General features: G+C 42.6%; 1 protein-coding gene across 1 annotated transcript in view; it reads left to right on the forward strand.

Moving 5' to 3' along the window:
• LOC306704205 (partitioning defective 3 homolog B-like) overlaps positions 1-18,968 on the forward strand; it is a gene marked incomplete at both ends in the record, with an annotated part of 170,855 nt that overhangs the window by 29,119 nt on the left and 122,768 nt on the right. Inside the window, 3 exons of the mRNA XM_079170456.1 lie at positions 1,538-1,691; positions 7,687-7,781; positions 14,920-14,990. Coding sequence (XP_079026582.1) covers positions 1,538-1,691; positions 7,687-7,781; positions 14,920-14,990 — 320 coding nt within the window. The remainder of the gene's footprint in view (positions 1-1,537; positions 1,692-7,686; positions 7,782-14,919; positions 14,991-18,968) is intronic.

Genomic DNA, 18,968 nt, shown 5'->3' on the forward strand with positions numbered 1-18,968 from the left:
AAGAGGGGGTAGGAGATGAGGATATGAGGAGATAAGGAGAAAAGGAGATGCCAAGTAACAATAAGCTGGTTAGAAGGAAAAGCAAAAAGAAGTCAGAGGACATTTGTGATAAGGGGGAAGAGAAGAGATGCGTGTTAGATGGAAAAGGGCAGTGTGACAAAACACGAATGTGTGAGAGACTGGTTGTGCCGAATACTTGGTGAGATATGGATGGCGGGGGGTGGGGGGGGATATGAAAGGTGTGATATTGTATAACTTGATATTATTCTTCTATCTGCCTGGTGAGGTCACGCTGGAAAGAAAGAGCACATATATAGTAAGTGTACACACAGACATAGACACACAGAAAAGAAAGAAAAAACTTTGGAAAATAAGTTTTATTTTTGATCTTTTGTCGGAAGTAACACGCGGATGTGGGTTCAATTCAAGCCACAGCAGATCAAGGCGAAGTATCAGACTAAGTGCCTCAACACTGAGTCCCACCTCAACAAGTGCTGCAGGGCCTGCAGGTGCATTAAGTGACACGAGTCCCTTAAAAAGGACTCTGAGCTAGAGAGGGATCGACAGGCAGCGAGAGCAAGACCTTATCAAAAGCCCAATGAAGAAACTTCCTGTGAAACTCTGCTTTAATCATCAGGTTGGCCTTGGAAAAAAAAAAAGATGCTGTCGCTGGACTTCTCTGTACCAGTACCTGCGTAAGCTTTTACTCTAAAATGTTGGCATCACTCTGCGCTTTAGAATTACATTTTCATAATGTTGGCATCGTTGTTTTGTTTTCGCTTTCTTGTGCAAAAAAGAGCCAGCCAGCAAATCACAGTGCAGTGACTCACATCTGTGTGTGTGTGTGTGTGTGTGTTGTGTGTGTGTGTGTGTGTGTGTGTGTATACACTAGTTTGCACACTCTCATATGGTTTAGGCGTCTGTAGCGTGCATGTGCGTGCTCATGTCCGTATGAGTGAGAGAGTACGTTGCACACTTGTGGGTTCCGATGTAGCAGGAAGCCTCTGGCTTTACTGGCAAAGTCCCCTTTCTGTACTCTTGGCCACTATAGACATGAAGCACGCACACACACACACACACACACACACACACACACACGCTCACAGGTCTATTCAGGTTTTTTTTACGTGGAGGCCCCTAGAACACCGTGTTGACAAGCTCTGTGCTACGTTAGGCTAAACGCAGACTCAGTGCAATACTCAATAGACAGGGATTCCTCTATATAACGCAGTTAGCGCTAGCAGGGCAGAGGGGGGAGACACGGTGGACACACACACACACTCTGTTGCAGGAATGCTGGGTTCCTTGGACGTCCTCTATAGCGTCCTCATCCACAAGGTAAACGCAGAAATCGTGTTCAAAACAAAGGCACACGAAATTTCTAATCAGTGTTGTGAATTTTTTCTTGGTTTGCATTTAGATTGTTCCTGCTGCTCCTCTCTGATCAAATGCTGTGTTCATAATGGATGAAAAGAACAGAAGAATTAAAACAAATAACCAGCGACCATTGTGTGTTTTTCTTTTCGTCACCTTTTAGCTGATGGCTGTGTATGAGGAGCAGGAAGCCCAGCAGAGGGGCGTGGCTAACTCGAGGCCGGCTCCCAGCCCCGACCTCCACCAGTCTGAGCTCTCCGTCTTCCAGCCCGTCGCGGGGGGAGAGATTGAAGTCAACTCATCGGCCCTCAAGACCAGTGAGTCATTGTTCATTTATTTACTGCACGTTTGTTTTGGTAGTGACTCACTCAGACCTTGACGTGGCATTTAACCCACAGCCCGAACATCAAATCAAAGGCAATCTTTATGTTTTTTAGATCGAAGAACTTTACTTTTAGTATTTAATGTTCATTCACAGGAGATTTGTATACTTAAGGTTATTTACAGAGTTTTACAAATTGTTCAAGCATGAATATATTTGCCTCACCTCAGGTGTAATATAAACTATACTCATCCCAGCCACAGTACTGAGCTATAATGTACTGGCTCTCTAGAGGAAGAACAATGAGCTTAACATCAGTTTGGCTTTTGCATTTGTCAACACATTTGTCCAAATTAGACAATGTATTTTTTCTTATGACGACAAGCCAGTCCTTGTTATCTCTGGCAAACCATGACCGCTCTGCCTCTGAGCAACCAAATACTCTGAGTATTTCCAGTACTTCCCCCATTGCTGACTCGGATGGCACTCTGTAATGAAGAGATCAGCAGTCTAGCTACACGTGCAGTATAAAAACAATAACGTTGTACTTAATATTCTTCTGATTTTGCTTTGATGAGGTATAGTTGTGCCAGAAATCCCTCCTGTGCTTCTGGGACAAAGAATCTAAAAAGTCCCTCGGGAAACCTCTGGTTTTACCTTTAGAGATGTAAGCTGTAGGTCAGTGCATAGACGGGTCAATGTCACCCACTGATGTTAGACAAGAAACAGGTTCATAGGGACTGAAATGTGATGTGGAGGTAGACTGCAAGGCAGCGTCAGTGACGCGTAGGAATCAAGTCCCAAGACACCAGTCTGGAGGGATGGATAGACGGCTAAAATGAATAATCTGTCAATTGAAATTGAAGAAAGAAGTAATAAAGTACAAGTTTACCATGGGGTTATGGCTTATTGGGTACGGTATATTCTTATTATTACCCTATCCTCGACAATCGGAATGATGTTAACTTTGAATTACAGTGCAGATAAAGGTCAGGACGTTATGGGCATGTTCTGCAGGACAGTGATTAAAACAGGAAGAGGACAGCTGACACGTCTCTGAGATGCAGAATAAGATGAGGATGAAAGAGAGTCGGATGAGGAGAAGCAGAGGAAAGCGAGGACAGGAAGTGTATGTGTAATGTCAGGCGGCGGGATGATCTCTGATGTCTGCGTCTGCTTACTGTAACGTGGAATAGACTCTCTTTCTCCCCCCCCCCTCTCTCTCTCTCCTGGTCCCTCTTTGTCTCCCTTCCTTCATCTCTTTCTGCCTTACGTCAGGTCAAGTGGCCGTCCAGTCGAGGTATTGTAGATGTGAGCGTGAGATGGCTTACGGCTGTCACCGTAAACTTGTCCAAATGTAATTCTGCGTGAACACAACAAACCGCCCCGGGTGATGGATCGGGTGTACCTACAGTTCGCTAAAACAAAAAAGGCGTCACTTCTCCGTCGGCTAATGACAGACTCCACTTAGTTATGAATCGTAGACTCTGGATCAGCTTTGCTGCACAGTCCGTAGACTTCGCACCATCCATCTCGATGAACACTTGACATTTAAACACGATCTGTCAAGGTTGTTTTCAGAATGTCATTAATGGGCCAAATGAAGTGTGATAAAGCTCATCCATCTATCGTAAGTAGGACATCAGCAAGTTTCTTTACTTGTTGTTTTTGATGATACTGTTTACATTTCTCAGTCAGCCTGAAGGACGTGATGCGGTCGACCGAGCTCAAGGACTCCCACGCCGAATCAAAAATCACAATTTGGTACAGCCGATTATTCCTATTTCCCGCCCCCCTTCTTGTAATAAATCTAATTTCACGTAGCACGTCTACTACAGCAGAAAGCATGTATCTTGCATCTATACTACTAGCTTTGAACATAATTGACATTTGAGCTTGTATGACCTTCCTGAGTGAAGCTGTATGATCCAGACACTGTAAAGACAGGAAGTTTAGTCTGTTTCAGCGTGGTCGCCTGTCAGCAGAGATTAGTAGTAATGTGTGACTGTCACGGTAGATTAGACGTAACGGAGCTCTGGAGACTCTCACTGTCGGTGTGAGAAGGTCAAGCTTTAGGCCTCTATCGCTGTCTTATGTTCTGCCTCCGACTCCAACCACTTGTTTCTCTCTCTCCGTCTCCTGCTCATTGTTTCTGTTTCTCTCTCTCTCTCTCTCTCTCTCTCTCTCTCTCTCTCTCTCCATCACTGTTGACTACTAGCTCACATGAGGTTTCACACTTGAATCCAAGGAGGACTCCTACCGAGTCCGAAGCATTGGTGTAGTAGTGCTGATGAGCACCACTGCTCAAAATGAAGCATCGCCGCTGATTAAAGGTTTTTCTTTCGAGTGGTACACTTACCGTGACTCGAGCAGCCGCTGTAATTGTTATCACGGCTAGAATCTTGAGAGAAATATCAAGTGTCCAGCACTTGACATCATATACATTAGTTGGGCTGTGTGATTTTTTGAAGAAGTCAGAAACGGGCATATCTCACAGAGGATATTTAGACCTGTCCGAGTAAGAATAGTCAAATGAATCATGGCTGAATTCCATTTAGCTGCTTCAGTTTCACGGTCCTGGTATTGTTCATGCTGGCTCACTGTCACACTGTCAGGGCTTACATTTGATTAGAAGGAAGCCATCTTTAATGTCTTTAATGGTATTAGTAACCCCAAAAAGGAAGCCATCTTTAAGTTATTAGTAACCCCACAAAGGAAGCCATCTTTAAGTTATTAGTAAGCCCACAAAGGAAGCATCTTTAAGTTATTACTAACCCCAAAAATGAAGCCATCTTTAAGTTATTACGAAGCCCCGTGCTTTTCCTGACGTCGCTTTAAAATGACGGCTCACAGGATATCTCATTTTGTTAAACGCCTGTTGCCTTGACTCCTCTCCTTATATCTCTTCCTCGCATCCTCTACTCACTCGCATCTCCCATGGGGGGGAATAAGAATAAGATGTGAGGAGAGGAGACGAGGAAAGGAATTGAGGTTGTACAAACTGGGAAAAGAGAGAAGCCCACAGCTCTTTATAGTATTAGTGCTGCAGTGAAGCCGGGTGGTGGGGATTACCAGGTGATCTAAAGCTGACACTGCATTTTGCCAATCTAGTAGAAAACTATTAATCTTGGAATGCCTCCAGATATAAGGACGTAATAGTGTCACCATTTGTCCCTAGACGGTCGTTGTTATTCATCCTAATGTGCCACTGGATGCAGAGCGCATGTATCCTCACCACAATGGAGCATTTTCACCACTTTATTTCTGGTTTCATGACATGACAGCTCTGCTTCAATTTCAAACTGGGAAGATGAGATTTCACAGCGAAGCGAAATGTAATAGCACAGATAGCATTATATTTAAAGGCTTCTTTAATTTAGTTTTTGTGTGTTTTAATCTTCATTTTCATTGCACTTAGTGCATCTTGTCTCCGCGTCTCACTGATTATCTCTTCCTTTGTTCGTCCCTTGATTTCTTTATCCGTTTCCTTCAACTGTTTCTCATTTTTACGTCCTTTGTCCTCTCGTCATTTATCTGTCTTTCATTGCCTCTCTTTAAAAAGATGAATTGATCAGGGCTTTGATGTAATCCATACCCCCCCCCCCCCCCGCCAGTCTTAAGAGCACCAAGGGTCCATTTTGTGACAATCAATATATGACCCTACAAATATCATTTGGCTTGTGTTCTGAGTAGTCTACTCATTTGCAACCTCCGCACTCACCCCCCCCACCCTCACCACCACCGCTCTCCCAGTGGAACTATAGAGGCTAACATGACAGAGTTCTTAATGTATATATGGATTGATGGGGGTGGTAGATTTGAGGATTGAGCAGTGCCACACACACATATCATAATAATACCTCCAGTCATAAATGTTATTTATTTGGATAGCTTTCTGCGGTGTTGACTTTTCTTCCCATTTCACTATTTCTTCAAGCTCCAGCGGAAGCAGCAGCAGGCACCAGCGTGGCGTGCGTCATCCATCAGCTTCGGTTAAATGATGATTTTATGCAGTGGGCTGATGAGATGTGGAGAGGGAGACACTATCATATGTTACTTAACTCGCACATAGAGATCTGCAAATCAGACGCTTATTGGCCATTTGGACGCATGAACACCAGTGTGCTCGCTGAAGGGACATTAAAGGAAGGGCTCGTACGTTCTGCTCCTCACGGACCTGACGAGCACCTGGAGCGATGCACATCTCAGAAAAACAACATTCAGGAATGGGCTTGTGATCACACTGCTGCAGTAGAGTATGTAATCAACACGTGTGGACGTCAATGCAACACTTAATGTCTGATGCGGTTACTACTTTAACCCTTAGGTTTCATTCACACGGTGAATGTTTTAGGTTCATGCTTTCTTACTTGTTGTTTCTATCTTTGATCCTCTACCTAATGTCCGCCTCCTCCCCGTTATACCACTATTACTCTTTATTCATTTCTATTTAACGAGCTAGAAGTTGGACACCTTCGTGAGTCTCCATGGAGATGGTAGTGTGCCTTATTGTGGCATCTGTTCGACAAAGCACATTCTGCCTTTGTATGTATGCAGTATGTCTGCTTTGGCATTTAGACTGTTTGAAGATAGCTCCTTAGAAAAACGTCTAACAAAAGTGAATGAATAATCGTAATCTTATTTGATTTGTCTTAAATTCTACATACTGTAGCTGTGAAACGCTTGTCTTCTTAAAACCTGCAGCTGCCCAAATGAATTCACATCCATGTGTATATATTTGTGACTGTAAAAAGAAGTCAGATTGTCTGGAAGTCTTTGAGAAAATGACTCTACTTCTCACTTGATTTATTCCCTCAGAAAACATTGTAAACACAAGTTTATCCATACAGCATGATGTTATAAATAGACAACCTGTCCAGTCCAATCACTCCAAATATGGTCACTTCCGTTCACTGGTTGCAAAAAGTCGACGTTCAAAATCCAAGATGGCGAACTCCAGGCTTCCAAAGGGCAGTCCACAAACCAAAGGGTGGCGTCACTACGTCCAGTTGTTACATGCAGTCTAAGTGCTTCATGTACTGCAGCCTCCATGTCTTTAATCTATGTCATGCATTTTGTCCCACAATAGCTGCTTGTTAGTTTATAGCACTGGATGCCGGGAGGTTCTTGTTTTTGTTTGTAAGCACACTCTGACTTGGACTGATGTCACAGGCACATTGCAACGACGGAGTGGAAATTAATTTTGTCAACTTAAGAACATAGAAGTATTCATCTCTCCTCTCCCTTTGTCGCTCGTCGTGCTTTGACACGCGTAAAGAAACTCGTCTCTGTAGCGTGGCATGACGAGCTCCGGGTCTCTATCTTGTCATCTAACAGATTATTATTAGACTTGAATTTAGCTGAACTATGACTCAATCAAAATAGCATAAGCTTTTTCAAGGTAGTCGTGTGTCTGTGTGTGTGTATCAGGGACACTGGCTGTATGTTGTGAAGCGGTGCAGATGCAGACTTCCACTATTCTCAGTGACTAATAGCCACACTGTGTCAAATTGGACTGACAGACGACAGATAACAGGAATATCGTTGTAGGTCAATCAAGTTATTTTTCACCAACGAAAGCTGCTGTTCAGTTAGTGTTTGGTGGTGTTGTCAGATTCCTCCTACAATAAAAAAGAAAGAAGAAGAAGAAGAAGTGGTTGATTCACAGGCTGTAGAACTTGTACTGTAAACATTGTCCAACCGGATACAGACTTTATACTTTATAAACACACACACATGTAACTTGTCCCAGCTGCTATGATGTATTCATAAGGCTGTGGTGAAATGCTCACAGTACAGTTACTGATGTCAGTTCAGCATCATGTTGTAGATGTGGATTGTGTGTCATTGTTAGAGAAGAACTTTTGAAGAGTAAACATTGTCACCGTGTCACTGATCTTCAGGTATCCGCCTCCGCCTCAGTAGAAAGAAACCACTCAGAGCTCCGCTGCACATATGAGACGTGTTTGTGTGCTTGTGTTTTCTTACAGACACCCCGCTGTTGGTGAGAAGCAGCAGTGACTCAGCACTCAGCCCCCAGCCGACAGAGACCGGACCCCCCCTCAATGAGGAGGCCGTCGGGATGGTAAGACCCTCAACCAATGACACAAAAAGATGCAGTTTGTAACCCGACATTTTTTATATTTTTTTACTTCTTTCGTTCCACTCGGAACAGCATGGCCTCACTTCAGAATGACTTTTTGAGGAATCTAAACGACACATCGCAGTGAAATTAGCTCATTCTCCCCAGAGAGTAAACCCTTTATGCTGGACATCCCATAAACTTTCCTCTTGTGTTAACAAGAGACTCTCCTGGTTGCTACGCAGCGCAAAAGGGTCATCATGTATTTGTTTAGAAAAGTATTTTTTTACTTGAATACCGCCCAGTGTATTGTCTTTTGTGTGTAAAAGACAAAACTGATTTGTGTCTGCTGGTCGGCTTTCTTCTTCTTATAGGTTCATCGGCTTTGGTAAGATATCGATTCAGCGTTATGGATTCTCACGGACGCTACTGTGCTATCCTAGTCTAATACGCAGCTCGCCATGAAAACTGCTAAGCACATTAGTACTCCCAAGGGGGCAAACACTTTGATTTTAATGACCCCGTGGCCTTTCATCCAGAAGTACGCCACAGCTGGTAATGCTCAGAGCGTAGCACGTTGTTCATATAGTCTTTCGTACTTAATGTTTTACCACCGATAAAAGTATCTATTCTATTGGAGTCACCGCATAACAATCAATAAAGACCATTGAGACATAAATAAAAGGTGCCTCACGAAGTCCAACCGCACCAAAAGTAATTTAAGAAATGTCTAAAATTCAAACTTTAGTCTTGTTCTGTATCTAGGAAAGCTTCACGTATGCGCCGTACATCAAGTGTACAGATTTGTCTTTGGGGAGGATGTTTTATTCATTCAGAATAATTCCACAGATATCAGGTGGAAAGTAATTGCATTTGCTTGTGGCTTGGTTTACTGCTCTGTTTTATTATAGCCTATATATATACCTCATACCTACATAATATTAAAATGTAAATACATACGTTTTATCTCCAACCAGTTAAAAGTTGAATCAAATGTTAGTACTAATAAAACAGGTAAGAAGTACATTTTATCCCCTGTTTGGTGAATTGTGACACATGGCCGCAGTGTGTTCCTGTGTGTGGGTAATATATGAGTTAACAGGTCGGGGGGGTGAGTGGTGCCTGTGGTGTCCTCATGTTCTCTCTAATCCAGACATGCTTTGTCCCATCACACTCCTCTAACAAAGACAAATGACTCTCTCCATTCCTTTCTCTCTTTTCATCCCTTCTCTCTCTTGTTCCAAAGGGTAGAGGGCACACACTTTCTCATCTGCCCCTTCCTCCCCCTCCTCTCCTCCTTCGTTACACTTTTTTCGTGTCTCCTTTTTCAACAACTTGGTCCAGTGTCAACGTTAATAATTTAAATCCAGCTTCCAAACGTGCTTCATCATTTTGACCCCTAGGGCCTGATGTTTAACCTTTTGCTCCATGTTGTCTGTTTTCTCCTTTGTGAAGATAAAACATCTCCTATTTCCTCTCTAACTGTGGAGCCAGTTGCTTCACTTCATATCTAATCTGATTCTGTCCTTCGCCATAACATCTCTCCATCTGTGTATTCATTTCTCTTCCTTCCTCTGATTGTACGCTTTCATATCTGATAGGAGGTTGGAGATACGTTTATTATATGTTTTTCTGTCTGCTGTGTGAAAGAAACACACAAACCTCTCTCCTGTTCCCTCCTCTGTTCTCCTCTTCCACTCCTTTACGATACCTTCCACATTTTTGACAGCTTCTCTTGAGTTGATTTTGACGCTGATACAAACCTCTTGAGTAATTCAGCTACACTAGAGAGTCATGCACACAGACACACATTGCCTGACGAGTACACGGTTCTGTTATGATAGTTACGGTTTCATTGTCCCTGTAGATACTTGGACACAATAAATCCCTCAAGTTCACTGGTAAAAGGGCCTCCTTGCCTGATTGGACTCCTGAGTGGTGAGTCCTCCTCCAGCGGGACTCCTCACCGGACAAACATCCCTTTTTTTAAACCCTCGCCGTATTCCCCCAGGAATAACCTGTTTGCGAGGTTCAGTTCTTTTGGGGAATGTGATTGGTTCTCAGAGGTGGCCGGTCTCCCAGTCTGAACCTCGCTGAGGTGGAGACAGTACCAGAGGTAGATGAGTCTGTTTATGAGGAAGATGTAATGGCTGCATAGGGACGAACAGAGAGAGAAGTCCATTGAGTGTTAATGACACTCTAATATTTAGCCCAACCACACTGACTCTATTGTCTTATGATGACTCCACCAGAAAAACAAGACCAGCAATGTCTTCTGATTTACAACCTACGGCGACACGACACACAGTTCAGCAGAAATGACACCTGGATGCACTCGTCACTAATAAATATTAAACTGCCAGCAGCGCTAATCTATTTAGTTTTATTTACCCGGAGTAATCCAAAGCTCAGGAATGTAGATCAGGTTGTTGTGAGCCCACCTACCATTCCTTACATCTTCGCTCCGTTTACGCTGCACGCCATCACTCCTGCGCCCGTCAATATGAAATATTACTGCGTGTCAGTTACACCGCAGGCCTGTCCGGACCGTGTGCGTCTGGGTGTTTTATACGTCGGTGTGTCTGCAGGATAGCATGCATGACCTCAACCACGCCAGCTGTGGACTCTCTCTTTATTACAATTCATGCTAGCTCCTCAGGTTTCCTGTCTCATTTTACACGTAGCATTACAGCTGTGGTGGTCCGCTTCTTTAATGAAACATTTTTTTGCAAGCTGTTAACCATCTCCCACATCGTGTCCCACGTTTAGATAGTCAGAACAAATGCAATTCCAGTCCCTATAACTTTACCAACTCATTATGGACTTGTTTGCGGTTTGTGATCGGGCTATGCAGATGTTTGTGCCTCGTAAAGAAATAACTGAAACATGCGTCAGGAAGTAATTCCCCCTTTTTAAAAGAAAAGAAAATCTGCTACTGACGAGAGACCTCGAGGCTGAGATCAGTTCCTTCCTGCTCACGCCTCCACTTGTGAGTTCATTTCAACTTGAACCAATTTGTTAAATACAAAAACTTACCATCCAAAATTAGAGTCAACCACAAATCTATCTGTGTAGTTTCATGTTGTTACTACCGAAAACTTGGACCCATAAGTGTATGGAGACTTTTTTTCACACGGCTTTGAAGTCAATGTTGTGTGTGAAATCATGGATTTTTCTTTTTTTTAGTAAGTAGCCATGTACTAAGTGAGATAATGCACAGCTAGCTGGCCGTTATTCCGAAGTAAACAGGACGATTCAAGACCCCTCTGCTTAGTGTCAGGGTTCATTTTGCCGTGACTACTTTGAATACAACAATTCTCTCTGTTTCACTCGCTCCTCTTCCTCGTATGTCATTTCCTCAGTCCCTGTCTTTACTTTGTCTCCTTCGCTGTCCCTCAGTCACTCACCCATAGGTCTGCCTCTTCTCAACCAGCCAGGTTCAGAGGGAGGTAATGGCTCCGGGTAATTGTTCAAATTGTCACTTGGCCTTTCGGCGAGAGCGATGAGGGGAAGAAAGTACTCTTCCAGCAGTAATTCTCCGTCTTTCTTCTCTTCTCCTGCTCTTATGTCGCCTTGCTTTATTTCATTTCTATCCAGAAAGATTTACTGGTGCAGCTCCTCCGTTCTAAATGCCATGCACAAATGAGTACAGTAAGCCTCGAAATCACTCCGTCTTTCCGTCTCCCGTCTTTCACACACACACACACACACACACACACACACGTTAATAAGGCTGGGAGTATCTGTTCTTACCTAGAATACTACTGGGACTAATAAGGCAGTGTGGCACTTATTTATCGTGCTCCACCTGGGTGTGTTTGCACATGGACGTTGGTCAGTGAAGCGCTTTAGTTTGCTCCTGTGTGTGTGTGTGTGTGTGTGTGTGTGTGTGTGTGTGTGTGTGTGTGTGCTTGGTCTTCACGTGAATGCGTCTTCTCCTTTGTGTTTGTACCTTTCCGGTTACTCGTTGTGCTTTCCCCAATGCCTACAGTGTGTGTACAGTTAGAACTGAACTTATGTTCATGAATCAGGGACACTTTGCACTAATGATACTCGAAGAAAGTAAATGTCATGCTTATGATATAATCATCATTAGAACAAAAAGCAAAACAATAAAAATCTAAATATGACACATTGTCGTTGTGACCAAAGACCTACAAATAGAGTTTCAGCCATTGTTGTTCTACACAAGCAAACGTATTTATTTCTAGATTTATTTAATAGAAAAATTAATATTGCTTTTTTTGTTTATTTCCTGGTTCAGACGTCTGGCTCTCTGACGGGGTATTTATCAAAACACATTCACTTCAATTCATCAGCCACGTCCCCAAAGACATATTGCAAGATAGAGTACCATAGGTTTATCACTGTCACACACACACGCACACACACACACACACACACACACACATATTTATAAACGCACACCATATACAACACGTAAGCACAAACTTTCCAGCATGCATTACAATGAATTTATCATACTCACTCTGGGAGCGTTTTCAGGAGAACACTTAGGTTGATTGGTTATTCGGTAATTAGCAATATCACTAATAGTTCACTCTTTTTATCCGCTTTCAAGCAATTATTAGATTGGACCGAGAATACTAAATGCTCGCGGCCCATTTAATATACGCATAGTTATTCAAGGTAGGATTATCCATCATTGAGTTAGAATGGAAATCCTGCGTCTCTATCCTCCAGTTTCTAGAGAGCCGCTAATGCTCACGAGTATCGATTGACCTGTCCAAGGTCCGCACACTAATCTATTCATCTTTTTCACTGCAGTTGTCCTCGAAATATGTCTATACATCTTTGTCATTTAATACGTATGCTTTTAGATTTGTTTTCAGGTCTTTCAATAATTATTCCTACGCTTCTTGTGTATATAAATACTTTTATTTATGGGGCTGTTTGTGGCACTTTACATTTTGATAATAATAATTAATATATTAATATATATATAATAATTCCTGAAAGCAATGATTGGCAGAGTGCTGATCAACCTTGAAACATAATCATTAAGTAAATTATCATTTTGGTAATATTGGAAAAGATGTAATTGAGCTAATGGATTAGAATAACAGCAATGATTGTGGTATTGGCTGCTTGTTGGTACGTGTAATTCAGATAACTAGTTAGTTAGTTACTAGTTATAGATAACGTAGTATGATTAAAGAAGTAACTTAGAGAAAGTCTTAAGACTTTATTCTCCAAGCAAAAAACATACAGATACCTCTAAATATGATTAAATCTATAATATTGCAAAGTTAACATGAATAATGAGACCCATTTATTTGTTCACATCCATGTACTTGTTCTAAATTACCCTTTGATAAGTAGCCTACCGTTCTGTTCTTTTTAATTAATACGTCGCTCTTCCAAAGACAGAGAGGGAGACTATTTCTACGTGCAGTTATTAAATGAGACATACAATTAAGCACCAAAGACTTTCCAATTAATTTATGAGTGGCTATTGTTATGACAAAGAGGTTAGGATAATTAATGTTACCTGTCATCCCCTTAGTAATTAGGCTCACATGACAGCATCCGCAGCTAGGCCAGACTAATTGATTTCCAAGCCACCAAACCCCAAACATATGGTTACTGTATCTGCAGTCTGTCATTCACTGCCGGTTCTCGTCTCACCTTCATCTAAGTCTTCTCAGCAGCCGCTGTCTTCATCCCTTTCCTCACCTCTACAGCTGTTGTTTCTCGACCCGACCTGAATCTCTTCAGCTCTCTTGACATTTCCTCTCCGTCACTCATCCGTCTGGGCTCTCGGGTCTTTCTCTCGTTCCTCCCCTCTCCCGACAGGTGGTGTAGGTCACATGGCGATCCGGTGAGAGGTCAGAGGTGAAGGGTCATGTTAAGAGTCCATTAGTGCCGACCGCTATCATTGAGCCTTATTGACCTGCGTGTGTTTGTCCGCATATGCTCACACAAACACGTGCACGCCTCAACTCAAGAGCTCCACACGCACATATAAACATGCAGACACGTACGCAGTTAGGATTAAATGCTGATCCTCATTATTTCTGACCAGATATTCTGATACAATGAGCAGGACTGGTAACATTTCAATGGAGCTGTAGTTTTTCGTTTAAATAATTGTTGATTTGTATTTGCGAGTGATTCCTATTTATCTCAGAATATGAACAATTAACCACGGGAACCCGTTTGACGTTTTAAAAGGATAAAGCCTTTGAAATACAGAAGCGAGCAGAACAGCAGCTGGCCTAGAGGTGACATCAGGACGTTGGGTCTCTACAGACCAATTAAATCAATACTCCTCCTCCATACTGTCTAAAAAAAGTGAAAGACATCAGCTAAATGTCCAAACGTGTTTCATGCCCTAGCGAGGTGTCATTTTGCTGCAGGTCTGTTGTGACTGCTTGCAGTGAACCGAGCAGACATTCGTGATACAGCGTTAACTCCCAGACGTATGTAGCAGCGATAGCTTGTTGCAGAATCTCATGTATGCGCTCATTCACACAAGAATGTGCGAGCACAGACACTGTGACACGTTGAGTTTCAGATGATTAATCATCCCTTTACCTCGTCCCTGTGGAGCTCACCTCCCTGTGTCTCTAACATAAACACACGTCACACACACACACACACACAGGTCATGCAAGCCCTATGTCAGTGTATTAAGTAATTATTACAGCTCCCTTGGCTCACATTTACACTCTTCTTTCTCACCTCTCTCTCTCTCTCTTTTTCTCGGTTGCCATGCCAAGTGACATTGTTATTTATCACTGCTTGGCAACACTGTCTTCTTGCCTTCACATATTAATTGCTATTTGTACATCATCCATCCGTCAATTTAGCAGCTCCCTCAATCATCACTTCACTCATCAATTCATTCATTCCCTTTATGCGCTCCCCTGTCTTTCAAATTGCAGAGACTTTCATGTTGGGGTGCGGTGCATTACAAGCCAAAATCAAAACACGGGTTCTTTAATGTCACTCATTTACGGCTTTATGTTTATTTGAGAGGGTTGATCCATCCAGCATGTCTCTCACAGTTCCCTTTATCTCCCATTGGACGGATCCAATGTGCTGTTGCAGCTTGTTTTGCTCTTTTTTTCGTCTCTCACGGACTAACAGGAAGACGTTCTCTGTGTTTTCTCTGCAGGCAGCCGGTCCCGCTGTGGAGAGGCAGGCAGGGGTCGACCGACTCCAAGGCAAACACACCTTCAACGGCAGGTCAGTGTGTTGGTAACTCCTGCACTGCAGTCCACCTACTTCTGTTACGTCATTGTGAGGATATCTTTTGCACGTGCATGCTTGTCTACATTCATGTTTACTGATGTTCTTGTGTTGTGTGTTTGTGTCCTACTTACCCTTCATTAAAACTGTATCCTCATCCAGATCAAGGCCTTTTGCAGATATAGTTAGTGTACAGAAGCCCCATCATTAGCCCACTACAAAAGACTGCAAAAACAGGGTCAGGGTCACACACACACACACATACACACACATACACACGTTCACACAAAGCACGACAACTTGTGTAGACTGCCTCCCATACACACATGGCCTCAAAAATAAACTGCTACAAACACACTTGCAACTGTTTTTTAAAAAGAAATGTAAAGGCAGACGCGACTGAACACAAAACACACATGCATACACTAATGAGGGCTGCTTAATGAAGTGGTGCGGGTGCAGAATGCCCTCTGTCTCCTTTGGGCCTTGTAAGCGTGTGTGTGTGTGTGTGTGTGTGTGTGTGTGTGTGTGTGTGTGTTGTAGTGGATGCAGGCGCACACAGTCTTACATAGAGAACAATATAGGCCCCTATGAATCTGTTTACGAAGAAGGCTTTACTTAGGTTAAGATGTATGCTGTGTTGTACCAACTCATTAATATTCCTTTTCCATGTTAGCGTAGTCTTAGCTTAGCTTAAGACCCCCCCATGATACACCCTTTCAATGAACACGTTGCCTTTACTGTGTCATGTTTTTTTCTGCATCTTAATATTGTAGCCTGATCTTATATTTCATAAAAAAAAGTAATTATTGTTATTCAGTCTTTGCCTGAGAATAATGCAATAAAACTGAGGCAAATTTTTCTAAACCAAATTATGACAACTTTATTAATCCCCTTGGGAATTCAATTTTTCATTCTGTTGTTATTTTTTTCTTTGACACACGCAAAGTGTGAAACGTGTTCACCACGATGAGTGAGGAGGTGGCCTCGCAGTATATAATGAATTTTTGTTGAACTGTTGTGATGTCCAACCATGTCACAGAATACATATTAAAACGTCCTAACACACAGATTTTCCGTTAGTGGCCCTGCCTACAGGGACAATAACTAAATGTAATTTCATTTACTTGTCGTTACTCGAAGGTCTCTCTCGGACCGAAAACCAAAAACGCTGTCCTCTAATGAACCAACAAACCCGATGTGTCCACACAACCAAAACATGGTCAACCATTGCAATAGCACGACTACTACAAACCCCGAGGCAGGGAACGGGTCAGCTGTAAATCTGAGGAAATGGCCGTTACGTCATCGCTCTGTCTGACAACATTGACCTCCCTTAATGGGAAGTGTGTTTATTTTTAAACAGGTCAGTTTGGGCATTTAATCCACAGTTAACTCGTAAATACTACAAGAAAATAATATGTAGTTAACCTGCAGAGCGGACACGTAGGGAGAGAGAGACTTATGAGAGAGAATAACGTCTGACCTCAGCCTGTTTCAGCCTCTCTCCATAGCAACAAGCTGCCACCGCAGAGCACAGAGATTAGATCTCACACACACACACACACACACACCCACACACTCCATATAAGGTGTGGGGGGGGCAATAACAGACATTTTCTCACCTTTCTGTTGACTTATGTCATGATAGCATTCTGACATTGCGTTAGCGTGACACTACCCGTCACCAGAATTCATGATGAGAAACAAATTCTGATTAAAATAACTTAATGTGAACATCTGCATAGAAGTGAAACAGAGAATATCGTTTGTCTAGTTTTATGGAGTCATACAGTACAAGACAGTTCAATGCAGTGGATGTAAAGGTCATTACTTAAGACGCACACATTTGCTTCATTTTTTTTTTCTTCTTTTTTGCACAAACCATCTCAGCTGTGAGTAATGTAAAAGTGATGTAATGGTTTTTGTAGTCGCTGGGAAACGATCCTTGAAATTGCAAAAAAGTCCAAAATGAGAGGAGGAATGCAGCCATAAATATTAGAACAGCCAAACATACGTTGAATGACTGAGTGTGTGTGTGTGTGTGTGTGTGTGTGTGTGTGTGTGTGTGTGTGTGTGTGATGCTACACCTATAAAAACAGTAATGGCTCATCGTAATTTTCACCACACAGCGCGGTCACTGGAAAACTCATTACCTGTGAATCAAAGTGTGCTTTTTATACAGGGAAACAGATTTACTGTAAATTGGTTTATTGAAATAGCGTCGCCATCATGCGATGTTTCTTTGTGAACTCAAGGCTCCGTACGGGAGGTGCTTCAGAAGCCAGGGGGTGAAAAGGTAAATAGGTTTCACTGGATGCACGAGACGAACGGGACGTGAAGGAGGATTTATAGAGTTAACGGAGAATATTAATGCGACACTATGATTCATCAACAGAACACAAGATGCTCTTTATACTCTCACTTTTTTACAAACGCCGATCAAAACAATAGACATACCCGTGATTATTATTAGTTAATTACTGTGTACTCAATCATTCATCAGCTACTAACTTTACGTTTTTTTAAATGTCTTGTATTTATGTGTTTGCCTATATTAACCCTCAGCAGTGTTGGACATTTTTCCCTGTTTTGCATTCCCTTTACGCCCAACATCGTTGGCACTATGCACTTTGAAGACCAGCTTAGAGAGAAAGGGCGAGAGAGAGAAAGGGAGATGACAAATAAGAAGAAGGTTGAGAGGGTGAAATGCAGTGAGAGGAAGAGAGTGCTTTGGTAATGCACATCCTCCTATTTTTGTGTTATTTCTGCTCTTTCATAGCGAGGATCAGTGAAGTGGCAGGTGGATGAAGAGAGCACCTGCTCTCTTCATCTCTCTGTGTGTGTGTGTTTGGCTCTCTTTCTCTGTCTCTCCCTCTCTCTTTTTTTCTCAAGTCTCACCCATTTTGTCTCTCTCTCACCCCTACTTCATTTCTTTTTTTTGCAGCGCAGCAGCCTGTCATACATCTCAAACAAAAAATAAAAAAGGAAACGCAAATGGATCTCAAGTGCTTGTCTGTATGTGTGTGTGTGTGTTCTTGTGGGAGTGTTAGAGATCAGAGGCACCACAACAGGAAAGGACAGAGGGAGGGGTGGATGTTATTTTTCCTCTCATATTAATGCTATTCATTAGCCTTGTCTCATTAATTCAGTGCCTCATCCTCCCTTCGTTTCACTATATCTTGCTTCCAGACCTCCCTCGCTTCTTACCTTCTCTTCCCTCTTCCCCCGCCCCTCACTGGTTTGTTCCTCTGCCTTCTCTTTCTATCCGTTTCTTCTTTTCTTTCCCAACTTACCCCGTATGAATTGGTACAGACAGTCATGGGTACCATTAGCATGCTGACATTAGCATTTAGCTCAGCAGCCTCAGAGTGTATCTTTTGAATCTTGTGCTGTGTCCCAAATCCATACTCCATACTAACGGTGTACAAGCGTGCGCCATACAAATCCATATAGTATAACAGCAACCAACACATTTCCTGTTCATTCTAACAGGAAGTCATACAATACGTCCGCCATTGCACATTGGTCAAACTGAAAGTTAATCAAAGCAAGGTGTTTCTCCGAAAATATAATTTCACATTTCCAGTGTGAGCATTCTGTAAACTCAAAACTTGTTGATAATTAATATGCAGTATGGAATTGGGACAACACATCAGTCTTACCGCTCTATAGTTTTTCCTTCATCTTTTTTTTTACTTATTCACTGCCACCATTCTTTCGTCCCTTTCTCCTTTCGTCTCTGCTAATAACCTCCCTCTTTTTCTTCTCCCTCCATCCTTGCCTGTCACTCTCCCTCATCCATCTTTCCTCCCTCTGCCCTGGCCTTCCGCTCTCTTGCAGTCCCGAGTTTCCTTTTGTCTGGATTAACTCAAATGTGTGAGAGGAAGAGAGAGAGAGAGAGAGAGACGACAAGAGAGGGAGAACTTGTTTTTTTGCACTTTGCATCTCTCCCCTGTTGCCACCCAGCATCAT

Source organism: Pholis gunnellus (assembly GCF_910591455.1).
Source record: "Pholis gunnellus genome assembly, chromosome: 12".
Classification (NCBI taxonomy): Eukaryota; Metazoa; Chordata; class Actinopteri; order Perciformes; family Pholidae; genus Pholis; species Pholis gunnellus.